The sequence below is a fragment of the Stegastes partitus genome, unplaced genomic scaffold (genome assembly GCF_000690725.1).
Source record: "Stegastes partitus isolate 25-593 unplaced genomic scaffold, Stegastes_partitus-1.0.2 Scaffold407, whole genome shotgun sequence".
In the NCBI taxonomy this organism is placed as follows: Eukaryota; Metazoa; Chordata; class Actinopteri; family Pomacentridae; genus Stegastes; species Stegastes partitus.
In genome coordinates, this window is record NW_007578138.1 from 310,411 (window position 1) to 330,623 (window position 20,213).

The 20,213-nt window shown below is 40.0% G+C and overlaps 1 protein-coding gene across 2 annotated transcripts in view; it reads right to left on the minus strand.

The window, feature by feature from the left end:
* pacs2 (phosphofurin acidic cluster sorting protein 2) overlaps positions 1-20,213 on the minus strand; it is a 107,483-nt gene that overhangs the window by 14,748 nt on the left and 72,522 nt on the right. For both annotated transcript variants that reach the window (XM_008285534.1, XM_008285533.1), the window contains exons 3-18: positions 19,910-19,999; positions 19,088-19,213; positions 14,061-14,223; positions 13,700-13,773; positions 13,388-13,468; positions 10,645-10,704; positions 10,396-10,550; positions 6,522-6,612; positions 6,103-6,174; positions 5,726-5,850; positions 5,422-5,554; positions 3,321-3,425; positions 2,515-2,621; positions 2,260-2,414; positions 1,986-2,096; positions 834-942 (exon numbers count right to left, since the gene is read on the minus strand). In XM_008285534.1, the coding sequence (XP_008283756.1) occupies positions 834-942; positions 1,986-2,096; positions 2,260-2,414; positions 2,515-2,621; positions 3,321-3,425; positions 5,422-5,554; positions 5,726-5,850; positions 6,103-6,174; positions 6,522-6,612; positions 10,396-10,550; positions 10,645-10,704; positions 13,388-13,468; positions 13,700-13,773; positions 14,061-14,223; positions 19,088-19,213; positions 19,910-19,999 (1,757 nt within the window). The remainder of the gene's footprint in view (positions 1-833; positions 943-1,985; positions 2,097-2,259; positions 2,415-2,514; positions 2,622-3,320; positions 3,426-5,421; positions 5,555-5,725; positions 5,851-6,102; positions 6,175-6,521; positions 6,613-10,395; positions 10,551-10,644; positions 10,705-13,387; positions 13,469-13,699; positions 13,774-14,060; positions 14,224-19,087; positions 19,214-19,909; positions 20,000-20,213) is intronic.

Below are 20,213 nucleotides of genomic sequence, written 5' to 3' on the forward strand. Positions count from 1 at the left end.
CCGATATATCGTGCATCCCTTGTATGAATAGAAATAACAGAGGAATGTGTCTGAAAACAAAAATGATTCCAACTTTATGAGCGACGGTGTAGACGAGGGCTAAAATATAAATGTTTGCGAGGAAGGTCTGAGGTGATGTCGTTTAGCTACCTGCTGAAAAGATCATTTTCAGAAATGTTACCGTTCAGATGAAGTCTCATACAAACATTATAGCCTCATACTTGTTCTGCTATTAGCTTTTCAGTGGGTAAAAAAATCCATTAAAAGAGGTTAAAAGGATAATCTGTAGAAGCCAATGATGTAATAACAGCCGATAACGTAACAACGGCCGATAACGTAATAAAAGTCCTGAACCGATAACGTAATAACTTTTGACCAATAATGTGATAACGAGCAAATTTATTACGTTATCGGACGTTATTACGTTTTTGGCTTCTACAGGGTTTCATGTTGGTATCTACTAGTTGTAGTTTGATTTTCACAGTTGCACCACATTTATTGAATCCAGTTGTTTTCATGTTTATCCCACTGCATTGGATCTAACTCTTGGTAAATATCTTATGTGTGTTGCATAGCTGCACACCGATACATGTGCTAATACATGCATGGATTATTGTCTAAGTCAAATATACGAGATGTTTTCAAAAGCCGATTGTTGTCGACTGATTGCTGACACGCTGAATTTTACGAAACATTTCAACCCCCTTCTGAAAACCCGCTGAAAGCATTAGCAGCATTAGTTAGAGGAAACATTCTTGTTCACTGCAGCTCCGTAAATCACATTTGCAGGAGTGTCTCTGGTGTGTGCTACTAATCCTGAGAAGCAGACCTACCTCTTCTGCTTGTAGGTGAGCATGGCCTCGGCGATGGGCAGCTGGTGAGCTCCGTTGGCTCCCACCATGTACTGGGTCACCCTGGACACCACGTCCGGGTTCTCCTGGGCTGCACACGAGTTCACATGTGAATACACAACCAGCGACATTTAGAGCCTCGATTTCAAGTTTCAAGTTTAAATCTGATGAAGAAATTTTATACATGTGCAGGAAAAATTACCAGTTTTTACAGTTTTAAATCCTATTTAACCCTTTGAATTCCAAGCAGTTTCTGGGCGTTCTGTCATGTTTTTACTCAATGTGGGTTCATTTGTCACCACAATATAAAGTCCTGCACCTCTATGGAAACAACACAACCATGACTAGAAGGAGAGGGAACTAAAAAATGTTGTCTGTGCAATAAAACAAAGTTATAATGTCGTAAATTGCAAAAAAAGAAAAAAAAAAGTTGAATTTCTTTGATTGATTCTTTGATTTTATGTAAAAAAAAAATAATTAAAAATGCTGGAATCAACATGAACAACATTTGTACAAGTGCCTACAGGTTTTTACAAGTTCTGGGGGGACAAGTGGTGGCTCTACATACTGTAGATATTTAACAATTTACATTTTTACCACCTCTACAAACTGGGCATCCTCCACACTACTGATGCTTCACCATGCTGAGTGTATCTTCCAACAACTTGCTCCTCTGTTTATTTAAACCATTCTGCATGAAATATGTTTAATTTTGCTTCCAATCACTCTAATTTGCCTCCATACTTGTTCCTATCGATTCTGTGTAAACACTGCCTGCAGTTCAGTCGAAAAGTCTCTGAATTTTTGTTGCAGCCGAGTCACTTGTGGTTTCCTCGATGAACCACGGATTTCTTTTGTTTTTTACAGGATCTGATGCAAACTGTTTATTTTTTAAATTAGACATGTAGAATAAAGCGATTTTGATTGATTATCATGATTTTAAAAGTTCAAAAGTTGCTGATTCTTTCAGTTTTTATCATGTCTGGCTCTGATAAATGGTGTAATTTTGGTGGAGTTTTTATTTTTTAAAAGCTAACATGACATGAATCCTGCTGGCAGGTTTTGTTTTTTGGAACGGTGAATAAATTAGTGTGATGTTGTTCAAAGTAAAGATAACAACACGTATCAGCTCACCCACAACAGGAGCCTCTGGTTTGTGGAACAAGTCCCTCCAGGCAGCATCTTGGAACAAACTGTTGTATCGATAGTCAATAGTGCCGAGATATTTGGAGACGGGATGTGCACCTAAACACAATCGAAGACACACAAATGGAGCTTCAGACATGCATGTGCAACATTAATATCATAATATTATCACTACTGGAAAGAAAAAAGACAACAGAATCTGCATATGGCACATTTAAATACTAAAAACTAACAGAGAGCACGAGTTGCATCGATCACCAACCTAGAGGGATGATGAGGAACCTCATGTAGCCGAGCCAGTCAGGGGTCTTATGGGAAAGATGGTCCACAAAGAGCCTCAGAACGGCACTGAGGTAATGCTGCGCCCCGGCCACCGCGATCTTTATAGGAATGGGCGTCTGGGAGTTACAGTTGCAGCTAGAAACAGAAAGTACAGCTGTTAACTCCACACCGTGACACACACAGCGCATCAGCCTGCAGATGTGGGCTTTCAGCTGTGACACACATTCAGACTCACAATCTCTGTATGCGGGAGACGATGGTGTTGAACGCAGCCTGGATGTCGGCCGTGGTGCAGGTGCAGACCACCGGCAGATGGTGGTTCTGCAGCATGTCTGACAGATACTGAGCAAGTAGAAAGACAGCGAGCTCATTAGAGGCAAAAACTGACTTCAGCATGAACAAACATCCTTTAAACACTGTGATATTTAAAGTCTTCTGAACTTTCCAGAGACTTTTTACAGGCAGGTATGAAGAAATAAACGCAGCTGTTGAGCCATTTCCGGTGTTTCAGAGTTCCTGCAGCGTTCGCCAAATTAAATTTACGACCATATCGACCTGTGTAATAGGCACAGAGTGTAATTTCAAACCCTTTTACGGTTCAGGCTGGTCAAAGAATGGAGGAAAACCAGGACAGGACTACAATAATTTATTAGATAGATGAATTTATCGACATTTTGGTTGTGTTTTTGTCAGTAATTCCCATCTGGAAGTAACAATAATCAATAGTAATATAATCAGTAGATGCATAGCAGAAAACTGATGGATGATTTCAATGGCTAAAAAGTTATTAATCAGAGTTAAGACACTGATATGATGCTAGAACTACTGTTACTATCTATGGAAGGCAAGAAAAAGCATTCAAGACTCCAAATGTTAAATTACTATCATCCAATTTGGGTCTTCATCCTGTCAAAATCTTTCTAAACAATAAAAATAATCCAGATTTACACATCAATAAGTTAACAAAGTGAGCTTAAACATCCAAAAACCGTTCAGAATTCATTAACAGACACAGAAATAGGTGCTTCCAGTGAGTCTCACCTGGCCCTGCCAGTCTGACGTGTTGATGAGGATGATGCTGTCAGGAAGGTGGTTGTCAGACACCAGGATGTGGTTTAGTTGGTCATAAACCGTCTTTCTTGGGATCTAAGCAGGTGAAATAAGGAAACTTTCATTTGGGGCTGTTGTAACAGTGAACTTTCCCCACTGTGGGATCAATAAAGTTATCTTTATCTTTATCTTTATCTTTAAAATGCTCTTTTTATTTCATGTGTTGTATATATCCCCTGGTCACACTGTATCTATGTATGAATGTACGACATGCTCACAACATACTAGAATGAAAACACAACTCTCTCTCATTAACATAAACAACAAGAAATCTGTTTGTCTTCATGTTATTTCAAGGTACAACATCTAGCTACACTCCTTTTTTTTATTATTTCTGTACTGAATGAAAGAAATCTAATATTTTTGATATGTTAGACTTTTGTTAAAGTGGAAACACATAAGTAACCTTGCAGCAAATTTGGTATTTTATATGAATAAAACCGATTCAACTGCTACGAACAGACAAAAACTTTATTGTTTTGTGGAGAAAATAAGGAATCCTATTTTTTACGTTGTGATTTGTGGACCACAAAACATTCTTTATATTGCTTGCCTCACTCGTTTCCCTGGTCACACTGTGTAGATATAAATACACTGAAATGTAAACACATAGCTCTGGATTAATACAACCAACTAAAAGTCTGTTTGTCTCAGTCTTACTGTTATTGCAGGATGTTTTAATCGTCATTTTTAGGGTACCACATCTAATTATACTCATGTATTTAAAATAAATCCTGTACAGAATGACATAAATCTAATATTCTTAATACATTAAACCACTGCTGAAGTGGAAACACAAACGTTACCCTGCAGGTTTAAAAGGTGTTTTTAGTTTGTGCCTGAAACTGAGATTAATCTTCACACTAACTGGTATTTTATGTTAATTAATTCCATTTACTGCTGTTAATGAACAGAAACCTTGTTGTTCTGTGGTTCGTCCTGGAGCTCCGTCCTCCTACCTGCAGGATACAAATCTAATATTTCTAATGTAATATACTTTGTTATAGTGGGAACACTTAAGTTACTTTGCAGTCGAAAATGAGGAGAAGAAAAGTGTTTTTCTTTCATTTATTGGTATTTTATGTTAGTAAAACTCATTTATCAGCTGCAGATGTGCAACATCGCAGCACAGTAACATGCTATTTACTGCCTCTGTGCAATAACACACGAGTTATTTATCTTATCTGTTGTCACGTGAATTTCCCCAGAGAGGGATCAATAAAGTTTCTTATCTTATCTACTCTCACTGTGTACTTTATTTTCTTAGGAAAAGCACTTTACATTTATGTCTTTACTGTTTCTACTTATGTTTTCATTTCCAGGTCATTTGTCTACTAATGTTTATCTACATGTCTTGTACTGTTTATATTTCTAAGACTTTGAATGGCAGCGACTGTAAGTATTTCTGATTCTTTCATTTCATTTCAATTATTTCTGACGTGCCACAGAATCATAAAGGCAAAAAAGAAAATAAATACATCATACAAAAAATTCCCAAAAAACAACTAAACCAAATCCCAAACCTAGAATAATGTCTGAAAACAAGTAGGATGAAGTTTAACTTACTAACGTCAACCCGCTACACATCTGGACATCTCAAATCTTATTGTTTCCTGTTTACATCAAATCTTCTTCTTCTTCTATGCTTCTTTTAAAACTCCAGAACACATTTCCACATTATTATATGTTTAAAGCAATCTCGTTTCGTATTCTTTTTTAAATTGTCTTGTAGTTGTAGTCGTTTTTAAACCCTCATCCAGACTGTTCCATAATTTCACCCCACATACTCCGACTCTTCTTCGTGGTGCGAGCAAATTACGTTTTAAATGGAAAAAGTTGTTCTTAATTCATAATTTGCAATTCTACTTCTGAATAACTGTTGTATGTTCACAGGGAGTAAGCTTTTGCGCAGTTATAAATGTAACTAAATCAATAAATTTTACAGTATTTGCTTTGGAAAAACAACATACTAGTGTGCTCATCATGTCCCACATTCAGACACAAACTCGGCCCTGCAGCTCCGTCCTCCTACCTGCAGGTGGCACCGTGTGTCCAGAGAGCGCTCGTTGTCCAGGCTGTTGGCTCTCTCGTTCTGCGGCCTGCTGGGTTGGCGCTCCTTCAGCGACGTGCTCCTTCCTCGCCTCCCTGCCAACTTCGGTTCCTGCCTGAAGACGAAAACAACACATGAAGTGAGAGCAGGGCCGAGAGCGAGTCGCTGATTTGAGGTTAATCTGCCTCGCGGTGATCATTCCAGGGCATTTCTATCACACAGTATGATTTAGGTGCAAAGTGTAGCCCAGTAGAGGTTGGATTACGTCTAAATGATGTGCCTCTACCTGTTGGATGAAATGATGAGCGACTCCGTCTTGGTCATTTTGCCACTCGGCGGCAGCCTCTCCAGAAACGTGTCCATGTTGTCCATCTCCAGCTCTGTGGTCGGAGTCACCGCCTCCGGCTGCTCCTGAGGGAAAACACAAACAGAGGAAAACAGCAACAGGGTTAAGGGCTGACACATGTGTTTGTGCATTTTCTCCTTCGACACAACACGTCTTTTTTTCACATCGTAAACGTCTCGAGGAGCTGTTGTGTGATTATTAAACGTGTGGGTGTCAAACAGGGCATAATCGCTGCATTGTTAGAGACCTGGAGGTGCTAATTAATCTGTATAATAACACTGGTGCCGGTTATTGATCTCAGGAGGCTTCATACTCACAAAGGAGACGTTATCAGACACGCCGTCATCTGGAAACTTGCCGCCGCCACACTTGGTTTTATCTGGGTCAATCTGGAAAGAGGCGGCGGGAAGAATAATAAGCATCACCTGGTTTCGAGGGAGGAAGTTTAATTTCACCGAAAGCGCAGAAATGCTCGACTCAGTGTCTCGTGATGGATTCTTCGACATCCTGCAAACAGACCTGCAGACTGATGGGAGAACCTGAGCGAGGGAGGTGAAGTTTTATAATATCAGAAGGGCCTTGAGCGAGATAATTAACGCCTCTCTGCTCCAGTGGGTTCGCTTATCGGCTGTTCGGTCTTATCAGTCCTATTGTGTCGGTGAATGTATGAGAAGCAGGTTCGAGATGAGTCGATTTCCAAGAGAGAAAACTGCTGATTTCGTGTCGGAGGTCTCACCGGGCTGGGAGGCTCCCTGTGGCTCCGGCTGCTGTGGATGCTGCCGATCTCAGTCTGAGAGCTGGAGAGGGAGAGACCCTCGAAGTATGGCCTGAAACAGAGGAGACGGTCTGGAGTGAATTAAACCAAACAAACTTGCGTCATCTTAACAAGCCTGCTGACGTGAAGGGACTGGGAGGCTCCTTCGGGTCAGAGGGTCAAAACACTATCCGTCAGAGTTGCACCACAACACGCCAGCTTTTCTTAGCGTGATTAACATTTCATAGGGTTTGAATCCAGCATTTAGAAAAGACTTCTGTCACAAAAACAAGAATGTGCATTCAACAGTGGTGTGTAAACATGGATTAATAGAATAGAGCAGAACAGAAAAGCTTCATTGTCACCACACATACAGCCGTGAACAAAACAAATACACTCATAAACACCTTGTATATCAAGACAGTCTTGAGTTTCTAATGCCTCCTATAACTCTGAATTTTAGACGATGGAATCACTGAAACACATGCGTCTTTGTCACACACACAAAACAAAAACATTTTGGTTCTTTCACAGATTAATTATAGATGTTCTGTAAATATGACAAAATCTGCTGGGTCAAAAATATACATGGAGTAACTTGAATAGTTTTGGTGATGTAGCCTCATGGCCTCTTCACAAGTTATTAACTACAGCTGCCGACTCCTCTGAGCCAATTTAAATAGAGCCCATTTGATGCACTCGTTAGATTCAGCCATGAACACTGCAGTGGGACATTCTGAGGATCTCAGCAAAGATCTGAAAAAGCAAATAAGCAATAAATAAGAAGCTGCTGGAACACAGGTGTCAGTGTCCACAGTCAGGTGTGTTTTACATCAGCTGCAAGGAGGAAGCTCTATCTTGAGAAACAGCACATTCAAGCTGGACTGAAGTTTGCTGCTGAACACTTGGGCAACGAATAGAGATTCTGGAGGAAAGTTCTGTGTTCAAATGAAAGAAAAATTTAGCTATTTGGCCACAATGATAACAAATATGTTTGGAGGAGAGAAGGTGACTTAACTAACCAAACCTACTGTCAAGCATGGCGGTGGCAGTATCATGCTCTGGGGCTGTTCTGGTGCCAGTGGAACTGAGGCTTTACACAAAGTAACTGGAATAATGATGAAGGAGGATTACCTCCACATTCCTCAGAAAATCCTAAAATCATCAGCCAGAAGGTTGAGCTTTGGATGCAGCTGGGTGTTCCAGCAAGACAACGACCCAAAACACACGTCAAAAGTGGTAAAGAAATGACTAAATCAGGCCAGAATTAAGAGTTTAGACTCTCCAAAGTCCTGACTTAAACCCCATGAAGAACCTGTGGACTGTGTCAGAAAGCCAAGAATTTTAGTTGAACTACACTAATTCTGTCAAGAGGAGGGTCAACGGTTCAACCAGAAGCTTGTGGACGGAAACCAAAAGCACCTAGTTGAGGTGAAAATGGCTAAAAGTCATTTAACCAAACACAAGCCTGACTGTATGTATATTTTTAACCCAGCAAATTTCTGTCAAATTTCCAGAAGACTTGTAATCAAGCTATGATAGACCCAAAATGCATGATTGTTTTCTTGTGTGACAAAGATGCATAAGTTTCAAAGATTCCATCACAGAGAACTCAGAGTTATAGGAGTCATTGGGAACTGCCACAATAGATAGATGGTCTTTACAAGTGTATGTAAACTTCAGGACTGTATTTGTGCAACAACATTTTCCTTGCAGTGCGTTAAAAACAATATCTTTGAAGTTGCACACAAGCATCTGTCTACATAAATGATAAAAAAAGAAGAAAAGTGGCATCTAAATCCAGTTGCATTATGAGTATATGGAAAATTTTAAGTATTGCACATTGTTTTGAAGATGTTTGCACTTAATAAAAACAGGTGGTGTCAGCAGCAGGACCAGCGTTTGTTACTGTATTTTAACCAGGAGGTGTGAGCTCTCGAGGCTCTGTAACACCTTCCAGACGGCAGCACAGTGAAGAGGTGATGACAGGGGCTAGTTTTCCTTCAGAGCTGCTCGTCAGAGGCACTCTGATCTGAAGACGTCTTCCAGTGTGGGCGGGTTAAGTCCAATTATTTTCTGGAATGTGTTTAAGGTTCTCCAGAGATGTTTCTTGTGTACAGTTTGCACACCCTGCTGTAATGCCGTATGTCAGTACAGACTCATTTGAACAATGATAAAAGGCCTTGAGCATCTCTGCAGGCAGGTTGTTGTGGTTTTGTAAGCATCTCTAAAAAGTAGAGCTGCTGTTGAGCCTTTTGGATTAGAGTGGTGAAGATGACTCTCAATGATAAATTCTTTGTTTTTTGTTTTTTTTTAATGTTTAGCGTTAGACTGACGTGTTGTATTAAACTCACACCAGAGCATCTCAAAAAATTAGAATCCCGTTAAAAAAAAGTTCCATATTTTCCATCACTTATTTAAGAAAGTAAAAAAGTTATTTATTCTAGATTCATTACATGTAAAGTGAAATATTTCAAGCCTTTCTTGTTTTAATTATGATGATGATGGCTTATAGCTCATTAAAATCTGAAATCTAGTATCTCAAAATATTCAAATATTTCCAAAGATTAATCAAGAAAAAGATTTAAAACACAGATATGCCCAACTTTGGAATAGTATGTTCATGTATACACCTAATACTTGGTTGGGGCTCCTTTACCACAAATGTACAGCATCAGTGCAGTGTGGCATTGTGTTAGACTTAAAGTAAAATGCGATGTTGCTCACAGTAGATACAGTGAAGGTGCATTCAAGTGTCCTGCCTTTTGTCAGTATCTTGAATCCACTGCTTTTCCATGTAAAAGTCAGTGATGACTCATTGGACAGGCTTAATCCTGCATCTGTTTTACTTCTATTATTTCAGTTTTAGTTTTGTAAATTGAGCTTATTTTTAATTGTAGCTCATGTTTGCTCAGCTCGGGCTGTGACAGTATTCATGGGCAACACTTCTGTAAAAACAGGTGTTTAATGTTTTCTTTTTGTTTATAACATCTGAGTTTGGAGTTTAAGGCTAAAACATATTGGGACCAAACATCAGAACATCTTGCCGCCTTTGCTTTATTGATTTTAATGACTCTTTTTTTAAAATCTTGGAAGTCTCCCAACTCCAAGAGCGATGCTAAAGTTTATTAGTTTTTATGATGTGATCTTATCATTATCTAAACAGTGCTTCAGTGTTTCCACCCTTGCATAAAACGAGTCTTTAGCTGGTCCTTTTTTTTTTTGCTTCTAAACACAAAAAGCTGAATTTGCTGCATTTTTGTGTGAAATACTCACAAAATGCATCACATTGAAAATCATTTAAGTCAAACTTTGACAATGTGGCAGGATGCTATAGCGTCTGACCACATGGAGATCGATCTTAACCTCATACAATCCCCTTCATATTTCGGAGCAAAAACATTCAAATTAAAATGGCTGTAACTTCTGCCACCAGAAATGAGGTCTCAAGATTTCCGTGAAGGTGTCAGAAAAGCTTGAGTTGACACAGAAACAGAGCAGTGGGCCTTTAAATTAGAAAAAGTGAAGATTCCTATTTATCTATTTTATAAATAATTCATATAGCGTTTGTAATATTGCAAATGAAAGATTCGACTTAAAACGATGGTTCTGACTTTGTGTGTGTGGGTTTAGGCTGCTCTTGTGCATAAAACATAACAAAGAAAAGGAAATCGATGCTGTTTTTGCAAAGACGGCACCTTCCTGAATCCTGCAACACCAAATGTGTGCATGTTTATTGATGGAGTGGGAGAAAAGGGGAAGTTTACGGGGCGAAAACATGTCGAGACACTCGTATAACTCAACATAATTTGCCCTGCAACACCAAATAAAGCTGCACACACTGTGAACCGCTCACTTGAGTTTGGGTTTTGGTGTGCTGAGGACGCTGTCGTCGTCGTCCAGCTCCGGGCCGCTGTCGCTGGGGTTCTCGAACTCCACGCTGTCCAGGTCCAGATCCTCCTCCTCCACCTCCGGAGGTGGCTCTGCGGGATCCTGTTCCGAGTCCAGAACCTTTGACAGGAACACAAAATCGCATATCTGGTGGTTCAGCGGTTCCACGGTTTAAAGAGAAACTCCCAGAGCGGCACGAGAAAGAAGCACTCACCTCGTCTGAAACTCTGAAGCGCTTCAGGAGAGCCACAACTCGCTGCTTAAAGTTCTGCTGCTAAAGCACAGGAGAATAAACACACAAGCACAAGTCAGTTTGTGACCTAGTTCTGATTTACTACAGCGCTCTGAGCAATCCAATACCGAGAGAACAGCTGCTGCGAAGCCGGAGCGCCTCCATTTTAGTCATTTTACCAGCAGTAGATACATTTGCAGTGTCGGCCGGGTATCGATTCTGCAGCTTGTGCTCATGTAAATCAATAATCAAGCAACATCATGCCTCATCTGGTTTCTGGGTTTCATCTTCTGCTTCCGCCCACTAAGTCTTTCACATCATATCATCCATTAGCCGTCTTATTTAGACTCATCAAAAGGCGTTTAATTAGTCTTATTAGGCACAAGATTAACTCAATCCGACGTTAAGTGGTGTTGTTTTAAAAGAAACTGCATCACTGAACAAATACTCTGTGAATATTCAGTGTTTTATGCTCGGAAGAAAAGCTGAGGGAAAGCTTAGATAATAAATTTAATGCAAAGTCTGCAGACGCCTGGAGCTTTTCTCATCGCTCTGCTTGTGCATCCAGCACCTTCATGTTCTGTGGAATCTTTGCTTCAGGTAGGAACAAGTGCAGAACAATCCCAAGTCACTTCTGTGCAAAAAAACCCAAAAAACAACCTGTTTGCTGAAAAAAAAAACATAAAACAAGACGTGCAACAGTCCAGCTGGGTGGATATTCACTTCTCTATGGTTCAGAACAGTGTTGCAAAGTAAAGAAAGACTCATAATAATGATATTAACAAGACAAGTTGTCACTCTGTTGTTTTAAATATGATCATTGTGATCAGGTATCATGCTTGTATTAGTTTCAGATTATATTAGACTTAAAGATGATACACAAATGCATGAATTAAAATCACTGCCTTGGGGTTGCCTCGACCAGCCAGTGAAGCTTTAGTTTACATCCATGTCTGTCCAGACTCATAAACTATATGTAGTGAAGACTTTGGAGGAAGTTATTGGTGGGAACCCAAGATTATTATCAACGAACCAGCATCCAACCAAATATTAAAATATCGTCACAATATCTGGAGTTCTGGTGCTAAATAACAGCCTGAAAAAGTTGTTTTAAGAACATCATGATGACACAATGAAGCTCATCTTTGGCCTTTTGCATAATAAATGTCATCACTTTCTTTAAGAAAGACTTTAATAGGCCACAGTGACCTTTTAAGACCAAAATCAGTTCACTGTTGAGTCTAAGTGAACGTTTGTGCCACATCTGAAGAAATTCCCTCCAGGTTTTCCTGACATGTCGCAATCTGAGAACATTAATGCTTCTTGCCACAGCTGTCACCAGCCTGGAGGTATGAAAAACAAAAACTAAATCTGTTTTCCAGTGTCGTTTAATAAGGAAGGAAGAGTTCATAATGGCTCAAAATAAGCTCATTTGCTTTCTTGCTGGGAGTCAGATGAAATGATCAACACTGGTCTAATGTCCTTCATTTTAAGTATGGCGCTCACAGCTAATTACCTCAGCTTAGCCTAACGACTGACGTTGGGGTAAAACAACTGGACTCGTTCTGTCCATAACAAAAACTACCCACCTTGTGAAACTCAATAAGTGTGATGTCTCGTTTGTTTCATCTGTCACTTTGTGGGTAAATGGGGGGTCACATGTGGGACTGTTACTTGTCTGGATGCATTGATGTCCTGGAGTCATAACTTGGGACAACTCGTCTTACTGTAAAGGAAACTGTGTGGGCATCCAAGACTAAATACGTATATATAAAAGACTGATGTAGCCTCCAGGTCTGAAAGGTTGAGGCAAAGTGGTCGTGTCTTTAACCTGCCAGCAGGGGGGCGACTTCTCTGGCTGCAAAAAGAGGTCAGCTTGCATAGAAATTTATAAGAAAATGACTCAACTTCTCACTTGATTTGCTACCCAAATAAACATTTTCCCAATGAGTTTATGGTCTCAATTGCTAGTTTTAAGTCTCCTTCAATGCAGCGTGATATTAATTTTGTAAACTAGGATCACATTTAGAGGAAAATAAATGATAAAGAAGGGGATGTTTTAAGGCAGGGCGACTGGATGACGCAACAAGGGGTCATATTGTATAAAAGTCAACGACAAAATGACTCAACTTCTCACTTGATTTGCTACCCAAGTAAACATTTTCCTATTGAATTTATGGTCTCAACTGATAGTTTCAAGGCTCCTGCAACACAGCGTGATGTTAATTTTGTAAATTATGTTCACATTTAGAGTGAAATAGACAACAAAGCAGGATATGTTTTAGGGCAGAGCTACCTTGTGATTGCCATGGATTTGTTTTGTTAGAATTTTGATCAGTTAAAACAGTTTTATCTGATTTAAAAATGTGTATCTGGACAGTTTTATATATTTCCTTCATATATTCATGATTTTAACATTTCTTTCTATTTGAGCTGATTTATTATAGGCTCTCTTTTTGGATTTTATGGGTTGTGCGGTTATGGATCAACAAGTAGGATGTTTGCCATCCTATGTTGCACTTTTTTTTGGTACTGGCGGGCAAAGTGAAGATGAGAAAAATGCCAAACTTGAGGCTTTACGACAGCTGTCCACTAACCAATGGACTACATCCATCTATTCATACAGTCTATAGTTGGTACACTGCACATTGCTCTACAAGTAGGAACACTAAAATGTTCTGTATTTTTTCTTTTTTTTGCTTCATATCTGGTTTGCGTCTCTTACTCTGGTGATGGAGGGGGTCCTCACAATCGACCTCCTCTGCTTCTTTGGCTTCCTCACGTCGTACTCGTCATCCTCAAGATCCTGAAAAAATTGAAAGACAGAAGCTGAAACCTCCTGAAAATACAGCCTCCCCTTAAATAAAAAAACTCAATGCATTATTAAGCTGGTAATAAAAATAAGTTTGCAAACTTTGCAGTGCCAGTACGGATGTTTCACTCCATCTTCATGAACTGATCGTTTAATTATTAACCGACAGGATAACTTAAAAACGATTTGTCTCGTGACCCATTAAAGCCTCGGCGATTTCCTCACCTGTCCCTGAACGGCGTCGTCGCTGGCCTCCTGCTCCGAGGAGAAGCTCTCGTACTCTTCCTCTGAGTAGTTATCTAAAGCAGGAGACAAGTGGGCAGATTAAAGGCGTGGAGTGCAGAAAACGCCTCATACATATTTCAATGACCTTTTTAAATCTGAAACGCTGCCAGCATCTAAATATACATGATGTACAGAGCACGCAGGGCTGTATGCTACCTGGATGTTACTGCTTTCTACATGACTAAGGAGAGAAAACAAAACACCCTGAACCCTGTGATCCCAGCTCTGTTCAGCCCATGGAGGTGATTATGATGGCGTCCTGCTGCCGTGAACGTGGAGGGTAATGAGAAGCAAAGCGTACCGGAGCATTTGATCTTCTGTCCTCCCTGCAGCGCCGCCTCCTCGTGGTCGATGGGCTGACTGGACAGGGAGAAGATCCAGATCTCTGCCACTTTGCCCAGCATGTCTTTCTGGTTGCTGCAGAGAGGCAGAACCTGGCCTCCCTCCGTCGGATGCTGCATCACCTGGAAGAGGCAGAAAAAACAGGACTGCTTTAGAAACATCCTGAATTAAGAGCTCAATTTCTTTAATTTGCTGAATCCATCACATTGAAAAACTGTCAAATACAACTAATTTCAAGCCTTTACTCAGAAGCCTGTTACACCAGAAAAGGAAAAACAGGTTCAGATTTTAAAGAAAGCATTGCTGTGACAATATATATTCACGTTAGAAATAAATCCTATGTCACTGCAAGCTTTTCAAAAACGCCCACAGAATTCCTGTGTGTTGTTCAGTGTTTGATACGAGGGGCAAAGCAGCTGTTTATAGCAGCCAGATGCTCGTTCTCTCTCAGGTCAAAAGTTCATTGCCATAACAGGATGTTTTCTCGCTATTATGACATTGTGTATAAGTGCAAAATGGCAGCCAGCTTTTCAGAAACATCCACAGAAGCGCCGTGTTTATCCTCCGGTGTTCGATACGAGATGCCGAATACACATTGTTTCCCGGGTGAGACGTTTTACGGCCATAACAATGTGTTTTTCATGCTATAACAAGTTATAGCCACGTCATAAAAAGATGTTTTCACATCTTTGCGACGTAAGGGCAAAATCCCAGCCAGCCTTTCAGAAACACCAGCATTCAAGTCAAAGTTTATTGCTGTAAGAAGATGTCTATATGTTATAACAAGATGTTTTCACCTCATTACGACATACAAGTCACAGTCAGTCATTAAGAAATATCCAGAGGAGCAACTGTGCAGCCGCTGGACATGTGTCTCATTTTCAAGTTTACTGTTATAACAAGATGTTTTCATGCTACAACGAAATGATTTCATGATATAACAAGACGTCTTTGTGTTATGACAAGATGTTCTTCTGTTATTATGGCATATTTAGTAACAATAGAGTTTTCTTGTTTTAACAGTTTTGGGGGTGTTCAGACCCTGATACTAAAATTGGGTTCAGGACCCATCATGGGAACTTTTAACTGTCTGGTATCGGCAAAAACCTGTTCCCTCTCCTTTGTTGGCATGTTATCGAAAAGCTGCAACTATGGCCATCAGATATTCCACTGGGACTCACTGTCCTAGATCAGTTTCACTTAATTTAATCATTTGATGGCCTGATGTCATTAAGCCTCTGATTCCACCAAGAAGAACCAGGTGCTAGTTCCTTGCTGGTGCTGGTTCCAGTGCTTAGTTGGTTCAAATCTGGCACCTCCTAAGAAGCTGTTTGCTTCTCCATTGGCAAGGAGCCCAGTTAGAGCTATACGTCACCACATACGTAGCCGTTTACCAAACAACCCTTGTGCCACATGTAAGGCCACACAGGACTCCAGACTAACTTTTTCACTGGTGCAACAGACTTTCTCATTTGGTTGCACTTCCCACCTGGTCACAGGCTAAACTTATGACTTGCTGAACACTTTCTTATCAATAGACATGACAATGTACCGATGTTCCTCGCACATTCCACATTGCAGGTGGTGGTAGCTGCTGGTGGTGTTACTCAGACAGTTGTACGACCAAAAACGATTTTCTAATGTCAGAGTTCTAATGTCAGATTTGTCCAAAACCAAGTGATTTTATCTCATGTGGTCTTTTCTATGAGTGGAATAAACAGCGAGGACTGTTTTCCACCACCGTGGTGCTGGTGAAAAACAACACAAGTCACCGCTTGTGTTTCCCATTCTGTGTCTCCATCGGTGCTTGGTGGAAAAGGGGTGTCAGAAGTCTTGGTCACGGTGCTCCTTTACAAGCTAAACTCTCATTTTACTCTCTGCTTGCCAACACAGAACTATCCATCTCCTCTTGCTGCTATAATATACGTCTTGCTTCGCCAGCCCACACAGTAAACCATAATGGTCGGGCTGCATCTCACTATGTTTGTTTGGATTTCTTTCAACCAGATTCATTGTAGACAAAGCTTATCAATGGACATAGCTTCGGTGTTCCTTCGAAATAGTACCAGGTGGAGTTATTGTGGAACATTTGCATGCAGTAGATAATCCACTGCTGTTCTAATTCACTGCACGATCCAAATCCTCAGCAAAACTCTAAATCTTTAGTGTGTAAGTTGCTGCTCGGAGGTTGTTTCCCATCATGAAGAAAACAGTAACAGAAGGAAGGGTAAAGCCAACTAAAACCCAGTGGCTCAGACTACTCCAGCATTAAACGGCAAGAAACTCCACCTGGTGGCGCAACCAGGTATTACAGTTATTCTACAGTAATTTAAGCGTGTATTAGCTCGGAAAATGGTACGATATAAATCAGCTGTTACGAAATATCACATGATTCAGAGCAGATAGGGAGCAAAAGAAATGTTTTGTTTTAAGCAAACATGATCAGGACATCCCTAAACTATATACTATTTATTTCTTGTGAAGGATTGCTATTTAAAAACCAGAGGTACGAGCTCAGAATAAAACACAAGTCGCTAAACTGTTTGTAGGGGATTGTGAGCTCATGTCGAGCCTCGTGTCCCGAAATGAGCAGCTGAGAAACGTTAAAAAAAAATTTTGTTATGGTTTTTAATTCCTTGAATTTTCTGTATTACATAAGACTAATTCTATGACATGCTTTTTATTTCAGCTTGGAGTTGCTGCTCATGCGAGTCAACTCACACCTGGTGCTGCAAACTTCGACCGAGGAAGCAGCTGCAGGTTTGATGCTTTGCTCAGCGGCACTAAATCACTTCATTCAACGAACAACCTCCGGAGATTCAAACTCTCTTCACAAACTCTGGGTCACTTCAGGACGCCGCCGCCGCCCCGAACCAGGACGAGCCTCTCTGCTCCATCTTATTCCCGCGAGACCCGGTGGGCCTGCAGCGGTTCAGGCTGTGATTGTGTTGTGTTGTTGTGTCAGAGCCTCTTTGTGTCCTTCAGCTGAGAATGTGTTTTTTTTTCTTCTTGTGGTTAAGTACGACTCCGTGCTGCTGCTTTATTTTCCCTCCTCTCAGGCGCCAAAAATGTTTTTTTTTTTTTGTTCTTCTCTCAGCTGCTGAAATGTGACCTTAATAAGCTCCGCTGAGCTTTGTCAGCCATATGGGAACTCCTCCGAGTATCAACATCATGTGCGCTGAAATCAAGCCGTTAATTTGTGTATTCTAGGTTTTCTTAAACAATCTCTCTGTGGGCTGAGATAACTTTAGCTTTTCTGAGGGTTTTTTATTTTAAAAACAAAGGAGGTTTTGTTCATTTATTTAACCCCCTTTTCTGCAGCAGCTGTGCAACATTTCAGGCTGACTTTACAAAACTAAATTTAAAACTTAATAACTTCTCATGGAAGCATCACAGAAACATGTTTAACAGCTTAAACTGAGGAAACCACCTTTCTGTTAAATATATAATTACTTAGTTAATATATCTGCTGAAACAGTTGGTCAATGAATGCAGGATTTTGGGGTATAAACAAGTGAAAATCATATTATAATTTAGTGAAACAGGCTCTGTCAGGCTGTTTCTTGCTGTAAAAGTAGGTGAATGACTTTTGAATGGCATCTGATGTGCACATGATGCATTCTGTGTTTGGCACATGGATGATTTAAAGCCTCTCTCATGTGAACTACCTCTGAATTGTTTGATATATAACATTTCTCTTACCTTTATTGACTTTTACTGTGTGGTAGTTGCACTCTGCGCTCACTGCAGCCCTAAATAGGTTTTATATTCACAAAAATGTCCATAATAATAATAATAACGTTTCTGTTTCTTTTTAACTTAAGCCCAAAATCTGGCTGCAATCATGGACAAATAAAGTTGAACTGAAGAGAATTAAATGTTTAAAACAGAGGGAGGTTTGCAACTGAGCCAAAACAATAAAGAACACATCATGTGCAACCATTGTGAGAATTGATTTTCCTTCAATATGCTCATTTTTAAGGGAACATTTGATGATTTCAGCTTCTCCAGTGTGATGATTTCCCACTTTTTCCACCTTTACATTATTGTAAACTAAATGCCGTTGGAGTTTCAGAAAATTCTGCGCTAATTCTTCTTTTTTTTTAAATGATATTTCACAGAACAAGCAACTAATCGATCAACAGAAAAGACTGCATTTAGGTTGTAACCAATCAAGTCCACTAATCAATCAAGTTGCATTCATGGCTTCATCTGTTCCTGAGTTATGGTGATGAATAATGGGCAGAAAAGTCGACCTTGGACCTTCTTTTGGATATAAAATGACATAATTGTATTCTATTTTTATCCACAATTACTGGGTGAATTCTTGGGTTTAGTTCAAAAACACATTTTGTGAGCTTTCAGTGACCTTTGATCATAGAAACTGAATCAGTTCATCAATAAATCCAAGAGAACGTTGGCGTCAGTGTAAAGAAACTCCCTCGAGATGTTCAAGAAATATCACTTTCATGACAATTAGATTAACGGACAACTCGGACATAATGATGAACAGATTAAGCAGTAAAGAAAGAGTTGCAGCCCTAGTTCAGGAGACACCTTCATTAATTACAAAAACAACAGCAGCAGTTACAGATTTCTAATTCCACATATTTGCATTTAGGTTTTTATAAGTCTGAAACCTGCATCTGCTGTAGGTTAACGATGAATTAAATGAACCAGAAAGCAGTTCGGGATCATTTGAGCCTTTCAAAGATAAAAGTATTCCTTTCAGATTTATTTAATCAAAGAAGAACAAGTAACCAGAACAGTCTAGCAGTCGACCTCCATCTCCAGCATCCACCTTCTGCTCATTAAATTTTCACACTGGTCCTGACTCTAACAGCCCGTCAGAGCTGATGCACCGTTTTCCTGCTGCCGGCCGCCAACACACTTCGAGGCTCGACGCAAAGTGGAGCAGAAGAGAGCTTGTTATCGTCTACAAATCGAACACAAGCCACCCGCTCTGGATGAAACACCACACCGTACCTCGGCCATGTCGATGGAACCCACCGCCAGAGTCTTGTAGCCCAGGATGGTTCGGTTCTTGTACCTTTTCCGTCTTTGCAGCATGATCTGCAGCTTGTTTCCTTCCCGTTTTAGGAAGTGTGGGTACTGAGATGGTGAGAAAACAGACAAAAGAGAGAAAGAAGTACAAATTACTAACTAAGAATTGAACCTGTAGTTTAAAAGATAAGTCTGGTTTTATTGTCGTGTTACATAATCTGACACATCCTCCAAACATGTTTTAGTTTGCTTTGAACCTCATAAGAACATTATCTGAAGTTAGAAATCTCCTTAAACAGAAACAAACCTTTATTTTTTTCTTTACATGATTATTAAAGCTTGCAGGTAACGTAAGTCAGTGTTGCAGGAACATCGACGGCTTCTTTTCTTTCTTTCTTTTTCAAATGAAAGCAACTTGTTTTACATTTTTAGCAGAAACAGGAGAAGCTAAGTTGAAGCAAAGAGGGAACACATTGCTGGTTTTGGTCTTTTCATGTAGATTTCTTTGAAACCAACAGAAACATAGAACACCATATCGTTTAATTATTTGTCATTTGTGAACACAGGGACGACAAACGCAGCGTCTCAGCAGCTGCAGCTTCATTTACCCTCACATCTAATGTAAGTCTGAACCGTTGCCATGGCTACGTGTGGGATAAAACTCATCCCACACATACTTTACCCTTATCTCAATAAACAACAGCAAATACAGAGCACACCTCTATTTATAAATGTTTAATCTGGCCACATATACAGTGTTTTATTGTTTTTTTAATGTTGTGTTAATTCTTGTATTTTCGTTACCTGCAGTGAGAAAGTGAGAGCCAGATCCGTCTCCACGGACCCACTGGGTGGCAGCACAATCTCATGGGACCTCAAAATCCGTTTGGAGCCCTTCAAAAAAAAAAAAAAAAAAGGTTGTTTAATTGAGTGTGAGCACATCTCTGCAGCTGCTACTCACTTTGCAGCAAAGGTGTGGGCCATGCATAATTCAGTGAGATTAAACACCTCATTTAGAATTTTAAAAAAGTTAATTGCTGAACTTCTGCATGTTTGGGAACATGTGCAGCTGTGTGTTAGTGTTTTGTAGAGAAACCTAGTTTAAAGC